This window comes from Nansenia antarctica (genome assembly GCF_963989245.1).
Source record: "Nansenia antarctica genome assembly, chromosome: 6".
NCBI lineage: Eukaryota > Metazoa > Chordata > Actinopteri > Argentiniformes > Microstomatidae > Nansenia > Nansenia antarctica.
The window spans coordinates 26,840,667-26,859,303 of NC_137676.1; the positions used below are offsets into that span (position 1 = coordinate 26,840,667).

Below are 18,637 nucleotides of genomic sequence, written 5' to 3' on the forward strand. Positions count from 1 at the left end.
CTTCTCATACTCAGCATGAACGGAAGGGAGCAGGTGGAGTGCAAGTTCTACGACCAGCTGGAGAGAATACTGGTGAATGAGCTGCCCTCATATGTGGCAGAAAACAGCCTTGACATGGAACTGGAATCTCAACAAGGACAGACAACAGACAACGAGTTCTCTGTCTACACTTATCAGGAGATGGGTATGGCTACATTCTCTCTACTTGCTAACCAACACTTATTTTACTGTAGTGTCAGAAATGATCACATTTGTACAGCCTTGTATACACTTGACACTTACACCACACTGTGCTGTACTATAACTCTCTCCAGTCTTATAAACACAGATTTACACAACCTTCGACTGGTCCAAAAACCCAATAATAATAATAATAATAATTTGTATTTGTTTAGCACTTTTCCTGCAAACGTTGCAGCTCAAAGTGCTTGATGTACAGTATATGTACAGAAGTATGCCGATTTCTATAATATAATGTTTTACACAGTTAGGGTAGATTTTTAAAACTGAAATTAACCAACAATTTGTTTTGTTTTCATCTCCCTACGTTGTTCGGCATACTCCTGTATTCCATCAACTTCGCTAAAGGAAAATCTAGTTTTATTTTGATTAAAAAAAAACGATTGAATGTAAAATATAATTGTGTGAGTGTGTCATGTGATGGTGTTCCAGAGCTCTCCACAAGATAAACAATAGCAATTTGTGTTGCATCCCATCTTTTTGAAGCAACCTCACACAGAACATGATTGATCCTTACTTGTGCAATGTACAATGACGCCTCCTTGTGGTTGTTTTTCCGAGGTGAATGAGCTGAAATAAAACACGGCCAATAGTCAAGCTATTTCCCTACTACCCCGTCATCGCACACGTGTCAATATTTTAAACTCTGTCTTACTGTACTCGTCCTGAAGCACGCCGTAAGCTATGCAATTATATCTCAAGGTGGTCAGTCGACGGCTACGTATCTCAGGTTTTGGTAATGATCCTACTTTGAGCCAATCAGCAGCCACTTCCTAATATGCTACATTGACAGGAGCAAATGATGACTTATAGCAGCGTCAGTAGCCGAGTGACGTCATACAAAGACATCTTTATGCTCGTCTGCCCGTCGGTTAGATTTGAACCCCAAAGCAGTCTCAGGGGACCCCCCGATTTGGGAAGTGCTGGACTAAGGCCAACTGTCGATCTCCTCTCCCACCAGAGGCAGCTGTCAGCGGGCCAGACGAGAGGAAGAAGATCCCCTGGGCAGACGGAGAGACTCTCACCCTCCTGGAACTCTGGGGCGATGAAAGAGTGCAGCAGAACCTGAGGCTCTGCCCTCACAACGGACACATCTACTCTGAGATTTCGGAAAAGCTCAAGTTGCGTGATTACTGCAGGACCGCAGAGCAATGTCACACCAGGATCAAGCGCTTGAAAGCCAGCTTCCGCCAGTGTCAGGAAAGCATAAGGTAACACGTCTACAGTGTCAACATGTTGACCCCCACGGTATGGAGGACCAAGTCTGTCAAAACTAACAATAAATATATAGATAAATAAATGAATGTATGAATACATGAATGAATACACACAGTATAAGGAAATACATTTCTATATTTATTTATTCTTTTACGCATTCATTCTTTGTTTTCCACTTTCATTCTTTGTTTTCCACATTCTTTTCCACATTCATTCTTTGTTTTCCACATTCTTTTCCACATTCATTCTTTGTTTTCCACATTGTTTTCCACATTCATTCTTTCTTTTCCACATTCATTCTTTCTTTTCCACATTCATTCTTTCATTCTTTCCCCGATTATCAGATCTGTATGCAAATATGGGGGCGTGTCTTGCATGTTGTCCTCGCCCCCACGCATTTTCATTGGTTGATGCCCCACTCATTTTCATTGGTTGATGCCCCACGCATTTTCATTGGTTAATACTGCGCGTGATGTGGTAAAAGCGACAAAGTCGAGATAGTCCTTGGGCCAAACCATTTTTCATTACCATCTGGGTGGGCAAATTCTAGATTTTTAAATTCCTATACATCCCTGGATTATGTTTTGATATGATAGACCTTTTGGTTTGGCAGCTTATTAGTGGTTATCACCTCTTAAATGTATGGACTGCTTTTCTTCAAAACCGGAGTTTTGCCAGAAAAAGTCCCCTGCCATATCTTGCTCCCCTTCGTATGATTCGCTCGTAGGTCGGGCTGTGGTTCTGATAGAGACGTGAGACCAGAGGGTTTTTTACGCACCTGAGTCTCCTGAACAGTAGATATCGACCTTCTTAGGCTGAGCTATGGTCACGTTTCCGCACCTACCCCCCTACCAGTGAATGCCACATTTTTTTGCGGGTCTCTGAAATAGAGGAATACATCTAGTTTGACATTAAATTACCAACCTTATTCTAAACTAAAATATTGTCAGGGTGCAGTAATTGGGGCAGATCTCATTACAACTTAGAGGCACTACAAACAAGGAATCTTCTGTAAATTTAACGTAAATTAAGTTACATTAATATTACTACAATATAAAACCCTGTCTCAGGCCTGGGTACACAGCAGGCTACAGAGTGCTACAGAGTCAAAACAAAACAAAAAACAGCCTAAAACATAATAAGTTAAAAACATTTAACTTTAACTAAAAAAACACAAAATAAATCTCAAGAATGAACACAGTTCAACAGTCAAAGGCCTTTTTGAATAAGGGAGCCAATGTAGTGAGTGTAGAATGGGGGTTATGTGGGGGTTATGTGCTCGTATTTGCGGACTCTCATCAGGATCCTAGCAGCGCTGTTCTGGATGCATTGCAGCTTCTGTATGCTTTTGCCAGGAATCCCGATGAAGAGCGCATTGCAGTAGTCCAGTCTTGAGGAGATAAAGGCATGGACAAGTTTCTCTGCATCTGAGGGTTAGAGTGGGACGGAGTTTGGAAATATTTCTGAGATGATAGGAGGTTTTGCACAGGTGTTTTATATGGTCACTGAAGGTCAGGTGAGGGTCAAACCTAGGGAAAGCAACTTCCTTCTCTAGCACCTTGGACAGGAAGGCAAGGTTGGAGACAGGCCTATAGTTGGCTAGAACCTCCGGGTCCAGGGTGGGCTTCTTGAAAAGGGGGCGGATGACAGAGACTTTGAGAGCAGATGAGACATGACCAGTTCGAAGGGAGAGGTTAGCAGCTTGAGTAATGAATGGGCTGAGAATGGGGATGTATGACTTGAGCAAAGCAGTGGGAATGGGGTCCAGGGCGCAAGTGCATGATTTCATACCTCTAAGGATTTCAATAGTGTGGCTCTGCTGAACCTCTGTGAAGCATGGGAGGGATGGCAAACTCCCAGGCGAGGGGTTGGTAGCAGAGGGAGACAGAGAGGAGGAGCTGGGCATCAGAGATCGAATGTTGTTGACCTTGGATCTGCATCGCTGCTCTGTAGCTTCAGTAGTGGGAGATGGTTGTGGCTTCAGGAAATGGTTTATGGTGGAAAAAACTAGCTAGCTGGTTATAATAATAATAATAATAATAATAATAATAATAATAATAATAATAACTTGAATTTATATAGCACCTTTCAGGGAACCCAAGGTCACTTAGTTATCTAACTAGCTAGATATACATTACCACTAACTCTAAACTAGCTTGCTAGCTAAAGTTACCTGAGGTAACTTACCTCTAAATATGGATCTGACTGGGGCTAAGTTAATTTATTTGAGGGGGTAAACACACACTTTATTTGTTTTTTGCTTTGAACAAATTACTTACCAACAAGGCATCTGCCTATGGTCCTAGCGGTCACCAGCAACTAGACTCACTCACTGAACATGTAACTACAGAGATGTGTGAAACCTGGACATAAACAAAACCTTCCAAAAGGGTTTAGGCAAGGCAAGTTTATTTGTATAGCACATGTCATACGATTGGTATTGGCATTCGTTTTTACTCATTAGATTTCTAGTCTGGAGTCTGGAAAAACGCCTATTTTAAATAGATAATGTATAATTTGTATATTTAAACATAAAAATTAAGAAAACAATAACAATAAATGTACCCATCCATGGGTTTGACCTTTCATCTGCCTCGGCCTCAGTGTCCTGCATTCAGGTCCACAAAAAAATGAAAGTTCCCTGAGTGCCCTGTCATATTTTGCTCCCCTTCGCGTGAGTCGCGCGTAGCTCGGGCTGTGGTTGTGATAGAGTCATGAGCCAGTTGTACTGTATGCGCCTGGGTCTCCTGAACAAGTAGAGACCAACCCCGAGTCGTTCAGAGCTTCCTACGCTGAGCTATGGTAACTTTCCCGCATCGTAGGAAGCTCTGATCGACTCAGGGTTGGTCTCTACGTGTTTAGGAGACTCAGGCGCATAAAAAACATGAAAGGGCTCATGTCTCTATCACAACCACAGCACAGCTACTCGCGAATCATGCGAAGGGAAGCAAGATATGGCAAGGGACCTAACCCTAACCACTAACCATTAATAAGCTGCCAAACCAAAAGGTCTATCATATCAAAACATAATCTAGGGATGTATAGGAATACAAAAAATCACATCTAGAATTTGCCCACCCAGATGGTAATGAAATGTTAAATTTTGGGGTTTGGCCCAAGGACTATTACTCTTGGCTATGGGCTTCACCACGTCACGCGCAGTATCAACCAATGAAAATGCGTAGAGTGCGCCCAAGATACGCCCCTATATTTGCATACACATCTGACAATGACAAAGACAAACTATTCGATGTGAATACAACATTGTCTTTCTCTTTATCAGATGTGTATGCAAATATAGGGGTGTATCTTGCATGTTGTCCACGCCCCTTCGCATTTTCATTGGTTGATACTGCGCGTGACGTGGTGAAGCCCTCAGCCAAGAGCAGACACTACTTAATTTCCAATAATAGCATGTTTAAAAAAAAAGGGGAAAAAAGAATAGAAGTCCAAGTAGTACAATACTCATTATTGTACTTTAAACAGTTTTTCAGTGCATGAGGTCAGCTCACTGCCTGGGCTAGAGAGGTACTCCATTTGGTTAGGCTGGAAAAAAAAATCTGGTGCCGTCCTAAGTCAAACTCTGCATATGAATCATAGTGGAGGTATGATATATGGCATATATATGGCATATATATATACGGTTCTTTGGTGGAAAGGCATTTTTTAAAGCCATTTTTAGTCACAAAGTCTGTTCAAACCCAGGCAGCGAGACCAGCAGGAAAACGCAACTAGATATTCTATAATTCTAACTGGATAGTACTTTGTTTCCAGTCATAGTCAGCTAGATTACTTACTTAGCTAGCTTACTTTTACTTATCAAATGTACATTTTGTGATATAAACGTAGTGGAGACACTCTCAGCTGTCTTGCATTGCGCATATGCGCTCTGGGTTATGTCTAATTGAGTCAACTGGTATTGTGGTTATCACCAAGTTCTCCCATACAGTGCTGATGGACTAGTATAGACCATTGCCGACATGTGTGAAAGGGGACAACACGGGAATAGCTTGGGATGTCGACATAGTTTGGGATTCCATGGAAATTATAGGGTGAAAGAGGCTGTGTGAGAACGGGGCTATAGACGCTCTACCCGTCTGTGGTGATAACTGCGTCGCTGCTTTCACACGTCACACGGGGTATCAACCAATGAAAATGCGTAGGGGCGTGAACAACATGCAAGATACGCCCCCAGATATTTGCATACAGATCTGATAAAGTGGAAAAGAAAGAATAAATGTGGAAAAGAAAGAATGAAAGAATGAATGTGGAAAAGAAAGAATTAATGTGGAAAAGAAAGAATGAAAGAATGAATGTGGAAAAGAAAGAATTAATGTGGAAAAGAAAGAATGAATGTGGAAAACGAAGAATGAATGTGGAAAAGAATGTGGAAAACAAAGAATGAATGTGGAAAACAATGAATGAATGCGTAAAAGAATAAATAAATATAGAAATGTATTTCATTATTACTGTGTGTATTCATTCATTTATTTGTTCATACATTCATTTATGTATCTATATATTTATTGTTAATTTTGACAGACTTGGTCCTCCATACCACGGCCAATAAGTGTCATTTTTGTAAACGGCAGATCTCTATGGCAAGACGCGTCATTCACCCAAATGTACCGATCCACAGTCCCCTGTCTGATTTCATTGTGGGGGACAACTCTATAATTGACTGTTGTATATGTAGCATTTCTATAATGTGTACCTTTTTGATTATCACCATGACAACCACTCACACCTGCCATTGTCCTTACCTTTGACGTCTAGTTTATCTGGGTCGGAGAGAATTGATTTCAAGTTCTACGATCTTTTGGAACAAATACTTCAGAGGCAGTCTCCTTCCACCAGCACAGCAGCAGCAGACATGAACATTGACATAACGGAAGAATCCAATAGTGCTTCAATCCCTGAGACAGGTACAATATCTCCTTGTGTCAAACTAGATAAGAAGCAACATTTTCAAATTACTTCATGTTGTCTCTCAATTTAAAAAATAATATGTAAAAAATAATAATTAAAAAATTACCCAATGTTATTGCGTGACACGCTATATTCTCATTGTCAAATTCTAGGATGTCATACTAGATCTGCCTTTCCATATAGGTTGAAGTCACTGCACACTATTCCACAATTCATTGGAGCAGGTAGGGCTCTAAATAGTATGTAGTATGGTTAGTATGTAGTGGATACTTTTAGTAAACAGTAGGCAGTATGAGCACCGGACATGGCCATTGAGTCTTTTCAGAGACTTTTGGATGACGACATTTAAAACATGCTAATATCGTATACATCGACCTTCATTGCTCCATAAAGTTAGCATTAGTGGTGTAATTAGGTGAACAGACCACAAAGTGTATATTGTACTTTGTCCTTGTCCATAGACTGCTTTCAGGGTTAGGATTAGGAAACAAACAAGTCATCATTTGGGTGAGCTATCCCTTTAAACGTAGTCGCATCAAGAGACCTGTATGCATTTGGAAGAATTGACAAGTGTGTCACCAAAACATGCAATCATATTATTGCTCATATTTGTATTCAAGAGTGGAAGGAGGTGGACAGCAACACAACATCTAAGAAGACCATACTGGCCTCCTGGTCAGACTCTGAGACCCAAGCCCTTCTAGACATATGGGGGGAGGAGGTACGAAGGGTTGGTGGCTTCGTCCACCATGGCCACGTGTACGCTGACATGTCGGAACAAATGCACAACCTAGGCTTCCGGAAGACCCCAGAGCAGTGTAGTTGGAAAGTCAAGTCCATGAGGGATGACTTCCATCAGCGCTACGACAGGAAAGAGTAAGTGTGGTGCTTCATGTTATCATAGTTATTTTTAAAACTTTTTCCCCTGGTTTTAATTGTTGAAAACCACAAACATGTCTCTTCTAACCTGGTCCATTGAAGCCTAAGATACAGTATGTAGTTATATGCTACCGCCACAAAAAAAGATTTATAAATGGCTCCTTAACACCAGAACAGCCGTGCCTTTTTACCTACTGAAAGAGCTGCCTCAGGCCCCTCTTTACAATGTAAATCTGCTATTTACACACAACGACCACTAGTTGGCCGCTTGTAAATTAGCCTGCTTCCGACACAGAAAAACTGCAAAATAGCTTCATTCTAGCTTATCCTGATGTGATTTTGAAAATGTAAGGATACTGGGTGGTAGAACGCACATATCTAGGAAAAGTCATGAAAGGTGGGTCCTGAAATTTGATTTGCAAAGGTGGAATTGCAACGGTAGAATTGCAACGGTAGAATTGCAAAGGTAGAGTTGTTTTGTACTCAAAGGGGTCAAATGACCCCTCATGGCAGATTAAGTGTACCATCTCCTATTATCAGGTGTGGAATAATCAAAGAGGAGTACCAGTTCTACAGTCAGCTGGAGAGAATACTGGAGAAGGAAGCGGCCTGCGTTGACCAACACGATGAAGGAGAGGACGAAGCGGAGCGCGACGCAGGTAATGTGATGGTGCTTCTCATGTTAACGTGGCTCAATTAATTCCAACGTCATGTACGTCATGCTATAAGCATAGCCCTGTGGTGTTACAGGACCCTGTGTTTTTTTTTACCCTGTGTGCGTGTCTGAATGGTTTGCTGCTTCATGATTCTAATGTCGAAAAAACACACCGCAAGCGTCAACCTCAGCAGCGCGTGGGCGTGCTGGACATACCGGCTGCTGCGTGTCTTCTGTGGCTCAAACTGTGGAGCCGCCAACGCCAGGCCTGTCTTTGTACATTGAGCTTTGCCTGCTGAGGTTGACGCTTGTGGTGTGTTTTCTTCGTACGAGGCCACCGTGGGTCCTCAAGGTCAGCTGTAACCTTCCCCTGTTCATTGAGACCTCTCCAGATCTGGAGGTTTTTAAACATACTATGTATTAACACTTAATCAGTGAGTACGTTTTTTCTTTGCACTCGAATTTCAGGACCCTCCTTTCATGACTTTTCCTAGATATGTGCGTTCTACCACCCAGTATCCTTACATTTTCAAAATCACATCAGGATAAGCTAATATAAAGCTATTTTGCAGTTTTTCTGTGTAGGATGCAGGCTAATTTACAAGACGGCCAACTAGTGGTCATTGTGTGTAAATAGCAGCTTGAGCATTGTAAAGAGGGGGTTTGACCCCGTTTGACCCCCGAGGCGGCTCTTTTAGTAGGTAAAAATGCTCGGCTGTTCTTACATTTTCAATGTGTTAATGTCTCCCTACAGACTCCGATGATGGGATGAGATCCGCCCCGTGGTCTGAGCCTGAGACGCTCGCCCTCATCGAGGTGTGGGGGAACGACCAGGTCCAGAGGAGCCTCAGAGCCCACGTCGGCCACCATCACATCTTTGCCAGTATCTCAGAGAAGCTAGCCATCATGGGTCACTTAAAAACAGGCGAGCAGTGCCACTCAAGGGTCCTGCGCCTTAGGAAGACATACAGGCAGTGTCGCAACAGCAGGAGGTAAGTGCTGGCCATTGTGGCCATTCTTTCGCTGTGATATTGGTTTGAAACCAACTCCGATTCAGCTGCACTCAAGGTAACAATAAACTCACTGCTATGTCATATTCTTTCTTCGTTGTCGTCACAATGCCTACATTAATCCAGAAACAGACAGAGCATGACATTGTTTACAGTAATCAACCGGTTATAGTAATAATCAAACCCTTCTGCCCCTAAATGTGATCACTTTATGCAGAATGCGTTGTACTCTCGTGCAGCCTCCCAGATATCACCTCTCTGTCAGTTCAGCTTCCTAGATATTTACATTTGATCATTTACCAGACACTTTTATCCAAAGCAACTTATTAGAAGTCAATTAGAGATGACAGGGACAGTCTCCCTGGAGTAACTTATGGCTAAGTGCCTTCCTGGTGGCAGTGTTCCCAGATGGGATTTGAACTTGTGCAATATGGTACAGATATGGAACAGTACATGTTTCAGTAGAAGTAGTGTTCAAGTAATCAGGCAGTATATTGTTAGTTATAATATATATTATTAATGCAGTGGGGTTGGTTTGGGGGAGACAGACGTTTGCCTTCCTACTTCCTCATCTTATCCAACTAGTGCTCCTTAGTCAGAGACTAAAAGAGGGACAATGAGCGTCCCCTGTAATGGCTGTCGTTGCAGTCCTGTGCTGCCCACTCTTCCTGCAGGAGTTGGCCTCCAGTCCGTTTGCGGACCTTTGGGACAGCCAAATGAGGGGCAGGTGGACCTTTAGGACAGCCAGATGAGGGGCAGGTGGAGCAAACAGGGTTGAGAAAACGACAGGAGGGACAGCAAACACAAGGGCGGTAGGGGGGGGGGGGGGGTTGGTGGTGGGACGCAAAGTAAAAAATGAAAGTAAAATGGCTAGCCACTGTGGGGTCAATGGTGGCGTCCTGGAAGTCCTCATCCTTTAGTTCCTCCTTCATGGCCAGGTCCTCCAGCAGCTGGTCAATATCCTCTGCCGCAGGGTTCTCCCTGTCTGCCTGTACAGGTAGTCCACACCAATCATCTCTCCTGTAGACAAACATACTGAAGCACAGCTTCTACCCCAGGGCCATCCAGGGCCTGAACACAGCAAAGACCTAGGTTCTGGGCCCTGGACAGTCTGGACGGATTGATGGCAGCTGCTGGATTGAAAAAATCAGGTGTAGTGCTGAGGCACAAATATGTACATTTCAAGCCTGCAAACTGCGACACTTTAAATGAATGTGCAATAACACTATGTGCAATATGACAACCCTAGTCGTCTATCTGTACAGTATAGTATAGTGGATAGTGTACATAGCCTTTATTTATGTAAACCAGCTCCTTTCCCTTCTTGTTTTTTTTTGTTTTTTTTTCTTTCCTAGCACCAGGGGAGCCACCCCTCCCAAATTTCGTTGTTTGGTACCTGTACTATAGCAATGACAATAAAGACCATTCATTCATTCATTCATTCATACGAAAACAATAATCTTGTTAGTATAAACATACACACAAGCACAGATATGTACAGTCAAAATACAATACTCCAGAATTGTTACAGCACTACTGGTTAGATGCTGAACTGCATTTCATTGTCTGGTACTTGAACTCTCCAATGACAATAATGTTGAATCTAATCTAATCTAGTAGCTATCCCTTCCCGTGCCCTGACTATAACCATATACAATACACAGTACAGTGAAGGCTATACACTGGGACTGATCTATACCTATGCCTCTATGCCTGAGCTTTAAAGAGCAAATAATAACGTTTGGCTGAGTAGGAAAATATTAATAATAATATAATAATAATAATTAATAATAAGTCATCAATCAAATACCAAAACGACTCTAAGTTAGAGGCTCTACACACAACATACAGTATGACATAGTACAGTATGCGTAATTTAACACTTACAGACTATTTATAGACAATAACCCACTACACATCAGGCACACACAACAAATGTGCCAGTTCAAAATCTTTCCACATTAATATGCATACAATCAAATCTCTAATATCAGATCTCGTCAGCACATAAATACATGAAGGCTCGCGCAGCTGCGCTCAATGACAGCCAAGTTATGAATATTTCGCCAGCAAACCAGTGACAACCACATATTTCATCATGAGATATTAGTCATTCAACTAATACAAGATAGCTCTGATTTAATAATTCATTATCGTTGTCTTTATGCCCTGTTGCGTTTTCAACAAACGTAGAACTAGCTAGCTATCTAACGGCGGGCATCACCGCGTCTGTCTCTCGTCAACAACGAGAGCTGCAAGTGTCTTGCTATGAACTCATAAGACAACACCGTATTAATCTATATGAACAATATTGATCAAGTCATTATATGAAGGTAGCTGTACTTACCACAGGTGATGACAGCCAGTCCAGTGTGATTGACAGCCGACAAGTTTCCAACGTTTCACTCATCGCCCATGCGCTTAGCGCTGACTTGCTGGTGTGTGATGACGCGCTGGCTACCGTTAAAGCATTGGACAACATGATTGGCCACCACTAAAGCATCTAAAGCATTGATTGGCAGCACTAAAGCAACCACTAAAGCATTGGGCGACATGATTGGGCACCACTAAAGCATTCGGCGATATGATTGGATGTGCACGTTCTAATGAACAGACTAATGTGCTTTCGGTAAGGCCACCGCTCCACCTCTCTGTCTCTCCCCACAGCAGCGGAGGGGAGCCACAGCTGTTCAGATACTACAGGTTCTTGGAGCCAGTGCTGGGTGAAGACGCTGACCATGCTGATGTATATGGAGATTTCCCTGAACATCCCACCGAGGAAGCAGACCAGGACACACGTACGGTGCTTTATCATCTTGACCTTCTAAGCCAGCAATTCCTAACCTATGGGCCCTCTGGTGGTCCGCGACAGTACTGCAAGTGGGCCGCCAAATCATGGGCAAAATATTTTTTTATAATAGTTTTCTGTATGGTATTTTTTTCTTTAAAACCTTCAAAAATGCATCATCAGTGTGCTACTACTAGGCCTACTACACTGTATGTATGATGATTGTATGATGATGCATATGAAATATCCAATAAGAATAAGAGGATAATGATGAGACACACAAAAAAACAAACATTATGCGTCCGTAAAATGCCTGTGTGGGCCATGAATACAGTAAGATTTTTAAGTGGGCCTTGAGTCCAAAAAGGTTGAGAACCGCTGTTCTAAGCCATTTTAATTAGGCACCTGTTCTTGTGGTTTCCTGGACCACAAGTGACCTGAGGAGAAAAAGGCATTTCAAGATCAGATCAGAAAGCCACTGGGAGCAGTAGCCTCTAGGTTAGAGAAGCGGGCCAGTAACCAGAAGGTGGTCTGTTTGAATCCCTTTTGCTAAAAAATACACATTTATGTTACCCTCTGAGAATGGACAAAAAAATGATCTTAATCCTCAGTGATCGAATACCAGCCAAAGATTGTTAACATTGATTGTTAATTGGTAGGGCCCAGATGACAGACAAATAAATGAAAAAAACAAACAAAAGAAAAACATTGAAAGAGTAAAAATGGGTCAAGAATTCACTCATAGTCCCGCCTTGTAAATATTCTGCATGTGTCTCTCTCCAGAAGGTCGGGCCTCAGCCAGCCACGCGGGGACAGAGTCCAGCAGGAAGATGCAATGGTCTGACCGGGAGACCCAGGCCCTGCTGGAGGTCTGGGGGGAGGATCACGTGCAGCTCACCCTGCGGGGCTGCTTGAAGAACAGGCATGTTTTTGAGTACATCTCCCAGAGCATGATCGCCCGCGGCTTCGGCAGGACGGCAGAGCAGTGCCACACGCGGGTCAAACGCCTCAAGGCCAGTTTTCTCCATGACAAGTGAGTGAATAAGATTGACTATGGTTATTATATTGACTATGGTTATTATATTGACTATGGTTATAATATTGACTATGGTTATAATATTGACTGGTTATTATATTGACTGGTTATAATATTGACTGGTTATTATATTGACTATGGTTATTATATTGACTATGGTTATTATATTGATTCTCAGGTATTACAAAGACTCTTGTTAGTAGTGGTTATGGTTGATAGCTTGGTTGATGAATAGTACATGTACAATAGACCTACACAAAAACCAACTAGAAAACCTACACCCCCGTGTTGCAGTGTCTAATAGTGAAGAGGGCAACCAACTAGGCCCGGTTGTTGAAAACGTTTCATCAGAATGATCCTGATATGGGATGCCCCGATCGATCACCCAGCAATCGGAATCGGCCGATATTCTGTAAAAATATGAGATTGAGGAAATCCGATTATGCGTTCTAGTCGCCGATCACGACAACAGATCAATGACGCAAACAACGTGAGCCAATTCATTCTTAGAATGAACGGCACCTGTCACTAAAGCTACAGACTAAACTGTATGTCTGTTGCCAATGATGTTTGTAAAATAAAATAAAAACCTGCCTCATCTGGCAACCCTGCCCCTAATCCTGATCCCTTTTTGCTATCCAGGATTGGTTTGTTGTAGTTTATCATTTTGACATGAAGGTGAGAGATCCATAAGTCTTCAATACAACGTTTATCTAGTTTCCTTTCACATACAGTATTATACCATTGTGTAAGTATTCTTGTATCAATACAGTTATATGCATTTAAATGTGGATCTTAGACAGTGTGGGGATACAAACAATCATTTGAAAGTCTGCAAAACACCATACCTTTCTTCAGGGAATGTAAGTTCTACGGCCAAATGGAGGAGATATTCACCAGGGAGCTCTGTGTGGACAGTGTGGACGTGTTAGACACAGAGGAATGTGCAGTTCCTCTGCACGCTGAGCCTGACCAGAAGAAAGGTAAACCAACCCATACTCACACCAAACAGTAAATGGAATTATAATCTATTAATTATGATAAATTATTCTATGACAAGGAAAGGCCCCACCGTTTCAGGTAACCTTGTCTCTCTTCTGGCAAAGTCAGGGTGCTCCATGACTATAGAGAAGTAAATGTGGATGAGCTGTCAAAATGAAATGACTGAGAGGTTGTAGCACCAATCAGATATCAAGAGGATCCCTTTTTAAGCCACATGTCTTTTTATTTAGCAAATCCTCAGATAGCAGAGGGATCCAAGTTCGCCTGGAGCGACAGTGAGACCCAGGTTCTCCTTGACATCTGGGGAAGCGACGACGTCCAGGAAAATCTGAAGGGCTCTACCAAAAACAAGCACATCTTCACCCAGATCTCTCGTGCCATGGCCAGTCAGGGCTACCAAAGGACAGCTGAACAGTGCCAGTCAAGAGTGAAGCGGCTTAAGGCAAATTTCCGTCAGTGTTGTGAGAGCAAAAAGTAAGCAACAGGGGTTGATGTGAAATAGGGGCTGGGGTGCGTTATTTAGCAACTGATGTAGAGCTTTGATTTAGCTCAACCAGGACTCCAGGGGTCCGGTCTCGCTTCAATTTCAGAGAATGAATATGAAACCCCAGACAGACAGGTGCTCAAATGAACACTGAATGAAGTCATGTCAAATGGAGCCTATTGCATGAAATGCTTTTCTAAATCACTAAGACTATAATTATTTCTGTTTATTCCTTGTTTCCATTCTTTGTAGCCTAATTGCTGCGTCTTCCAGAGATCGAGTTATTGTCGGTTTAAAAACACAGAGAGTGTTGCTTGGTGACTAATACAGATATGGATGATAAATGCACTGGAGTTGGTGTGGGTAGGCATATTGTATAACTAATAATAGCTTGAATGTATGTAGGCTTAGTTGTATGCTGCATGACTTTCAGATGAATTTGGCATAATGCAGATCCAATTCATCAATTCGAAGGTGATAGTCTTGGGCATTTCTGCATTTTAGCTCGAAATTTGGTTATGTATATGTATAAATTATGTATAAATGAGGAAAGTTTTATCTACCCACAGTAATAAAGTAATAAAGAACAGCTAGGATATATCACTAGTAAATCTAGACTTTTCGTTAAAACATGGAACCAGCTAAAAATATTTAGAATAAAAAAAACTACCAAAACAACTGCCAAAGATTAGGAATGTAAAGCCTGTAAAGCCTGTAAAAATTGCAATTTGGGGTTCAGTGTCTTGCCCAAGGACATGTGGCCAGTCGGGGTTTGAACCACCGACCTTGCGATCATTAGACGGCGGCTCTACCTCGAGGATACGAGGAGTTTTGCTTTGCTTCACCATTATTATACACACTGATGTATTGCTTTTGGCATATGTTGAATTTCATCTGCCTTTGAACACTCCTTCATCTGAGGAGCACATGTCCTGCAGCACAGCCATGCTATGTTGATCATAATGTTATATCTCCCCAGAAGTGGAGGAGTACAAGTGGAGTGCAAGTTCTACGATCAGTTACAAATATTGGGAAACAAGCACGTAACCGTGGATCCACTGGTTGAGGACTATAATGGCGCTACTGCTGAAGACAGCAGAGCGGTCCCAGATGAGCAAGGTCATGGAACAGGTAACATTGCTACTCTTAGGCTGCATTTACACCGCAGGTCGTAATGCCTAGTTCCGATTTGGTGCCTCAAAACGATTTTTTTGAATGCCTGCTTACACCTACTTTTTCAAATGACCCATATCTGATACCTGTGCTTACACTGGTAACATTTGTAACGACCAGCATGCGTACATCAAAAACGAAAGTAAACAGACAGCTGGGACATGCAATAGACGCAAACGAGACAGAAATTATCATCCCTTTTATATTATAATAGTGAAAATACCATCGCTCATCCGTTATCAGACTTTGCTGAGGTGCTGGAACTGAAGAGTATCAATAGAGTGCAAAATAACAGCATCCGCACACTCAAAAGTATGTTTAGAGATCTGCAAAATATTGCGCACATTTTAAGGCGGAGAAGAAAGAGCACTTCACTGTTAAAGTGAGTGAAACTCACGTCAAACATCATCAAAATGCGAAGACCATCGTATTTTCAATTATGTGCAAATCAGAATTGAGCGTTATATGCGACCTGCCTGCTTAGACCGCAGTCAAAATTACACATATCTGATTTGTATCTGATTGAGGCCGGCTTGATATTGAGGCCTGAATCGGATCTGAGAATATCAGATTCAATGTGCTTTTTTACTGCTTACACCTACATGTTACATATCCGATCTGTGCCACATGAGAAAAATTTGAGCAAAAAAATCTGAATTGTGTCACTTTGACCTGCGGTGTAAATGCAGCCTAATTGTTATAAAACCTGACATAAGTAATAAGAACACTAAAGTGAAGTGTGACTCGTTGACCTTCTCTTTAGGTTCCCCAGGATCAAGTAGCAGTCCATCACCATGGGAACCAGACCTCAAATGGAGTATCGAAGAGACTGAGTTGCTCCTCAATATCTGGGGCAGCGAAAAACTCCAAGAGGATCTGAGAAAAGATATTGAACAGGAATACATTTATACAGAGATTTCTGATAAAATGGTTGAGGAGGGTTTTGTGAAAACAGCAAAGCAGTGCCAGTCGAGGGTGGCTCAGCTGAACCTGTGTGTCCTCCAGTCTGACAAGGAAGAAGAGGGAGCCAGAAGGGACATCTGAGGACAGAACAAGCACAGAACAACCTTTGTACTTTTACAGGAGAGCAGCCGGTCTCTCAGCAGCGACTACATTTCCAGTGGATCTTTTCTTGGTTATTGTGTAAATGTGAAGAAAGAAAAACAAAAGAGATCGATTATTATTAAGACAGGCAATGCATAGTTTTCTGATAGGGCCTGCAAATGACTTTGTTTTACCTTTGTTTGACTTTATTTTCTAGTAATTATTTTTATTTTTCGTCAGGTATGAGCCACAGCGCTGGAGCGACAGTAGTTTGTTTAGATTTGTATATTAGGCCAGACCTGATGAACAAAACAAGAAACTACAGATTTCATATTTTGTAGCTCAACTAGCTGTATTAAGTGCTGTTCAGCTGTGCATAGTGTGTGTAATATAATATAATGGGTTAGAATTATTGACCAAAACTAAACTTGGCTAAAACGAAAGACTTGATATTGCTTATGTTTATGTTAGCAATATACACTCACCGGTCACTTCATTAGGTACACCTTTTCAACTGCTTGTTACGGCAATTATCTAATCAGCCAATCACGTGGCAGCAACTCAATGCATATAGGCATGTAGACATGGTCAAGACGATCTGCTGAAGTTCAAACCAAGCATCAGAATGGGGAAGAAAGGTGATTTAAGTGACTTTGAACGTAGCATGGTTGCTGGTGCCCGACGGGCTGGTTTGAGTATTTCAGAAAGTGCTGATCTACTAGCAATATTATGTAGCTAATGAAGTGGCCGTTGAGTGTATATTTGTGTTTTTATACGTATTTGTGTTGTGGGAAACATGCTCATTGTTTATGTAGGTGCCTTCTCTAGTGAACATAATAAATCATCTTGAATGGAGTTGGATCGTCTGGTTGTTCCCCTCAAGTGTCACTATCGTCTCTCGAGAAAAGAGAAAGTGGATAGAGATAATTTAATCAATTTTGTTGCTATCTCTTATCAGGGTTCCCACGGGTCCTTGAAATCCTTGAAAGTTTGTGAATTTGAGAAAAGAAAATCAAGGTCTTAAAAGTTTTTGAAAATAGACATGGGTCATTGAAAGTGCTTGAATTCCCCTCTCTCTCTCAATTTTTTTAAAAATATATATATATATATATATATATATATATGTAGATATTTTTTACTTACGTCTACTAGTAAATAAGTCTCTGTATTACTTAACTTTACACATATTTCACAATATATTGTTTTGCTGTGCTGTGTGGTAGAGAAGGCAATAGACACACATAGTGTTCACACATTCAAGCCTCTCTTTTTAATTGTTGTCTGTGAGCGGATAGTTCCTATTATATAAATTCTCATCTAGGTCTGTCTCAAACTATGCCGTGTTGGGTCCTTGAATTTGAGGGAATTGAGTCTTGAAAGTCCTTGAAATGTGCTTGAATTTGATGTTTCAGAAGGTGTGGGAACCCTGTCTTATCTCCCTACACTGGAGGGAGGAAGAGACCAATATTGTCTCCTGACAAAAGCAGCACAAAGTAGCACAATCACTGGCATAATGTCAGATCCAGAGGCCCCCCGCAATCGGGTTGTTTTTGAGTCATAATTCAAATGGTCCGATTGCGAGTGAGTTTGTGATGCAAACTGTAATTGTAAATTCTACAATATTAATGAGTTAATTATGCCTTCTCTGTCCTGAGCGTTTCACCTGCCCACATACTGTCTCCATTACCCTGCCAGTAATGATGTACTAGATTATATTTCAGAGAAACAATATCCTACGACTCTACACTTTGCAAGATTAATTTTCAATCTAAGCCCAATTTAAACTTCTGCGAAATATCGACGGCGTAGCCTACGCCGTAGCTTGGCGTAGGTTGACGCGCACCTCTCCAAAACTACGCGGCAGTGCCTACGCAACCGTAAGCACTGTGATTGGTCCGCTTGGTAGCACATGATTCCGACATGATTCCGACTCTCTCGTAGGCCAAAATGCGGAAGCCATGACAGAAATGTCATTTACGGGGCGCTTAGGTGGCGTAGCGGGTTAAGCGTCGACCATGTAACCGCAGGGTCCCCGGTTCGATTCCAGTCGGGGACATATCCTGCATGTCATCCCTCCTCTCTCTCTCACCCATCCTGATCCTGTCATAATCTATACTGTACTGTCAATAAAAAATGAAAAATATGAGTGGGACTGCCCCACTCAGAAAATAAAAAATAA

General features: G+C 41.9%; 1 protein-coding gene across 1 annotated transcript in view; it reads left to right on the forward strand.

Moving 5' to 3' along the window:
- LOC308160401 (uncharacterized protein) overlaps window positions 1-17,242 on the forward strand; it is a 34,503-nt gene extending 17,261 nt beyond the window's left edge. The window contains exons 13-24 of the mRNA XM_080534315.1: window positions 15-184; window positions 1,202-1,451; window positions 6,235-6,383; window positions 7,008-7,263; window positions 7,807-7,925; window positions 8,676-8,913; window positions 11,599-11,729; window positions 12,503-12,752; window positions 13,614-13,738; window positions 13,988-14,231; window positions 15,221-15,372; window positions 16,178-17,242. Of these exons, the coding sequence (XP_080390441.1) occupies window positions 15-184; window positions 1,202-1,451; window positions 6,235-6,383; window positions 7,008-7,263; window positions 7,807-7,925; window positions 8,676-8,913; window positions 11,599-11,729; window positions 12,503-12,752; window positions 13,614-13,738; window positions 13,988-14,231; window positions 15,221-15,372; window positions 16,178-16,458 (2,365 nt within the window). The 3' untranslated portion in view covers window positions 16,459-17,242. The remainder of the gene's footprint in view (window positions 1-14; window positions 185-1,201; window positions 1,452-6,234; window positions 6,384-7,007; window positions 7,264-7,806; window positions 7,926-8,675; window positions 8,914-11,598; window positions 11,730-12,502; window positions 12,753-13,613; window positions 13,739-13,987; window positions 14,232-15,220; window positions 15,373-16,177) is intronic.
- The last annotated feature ends 1,395 nt before the right edge of the window (window positions 17,243-18,637 follow it).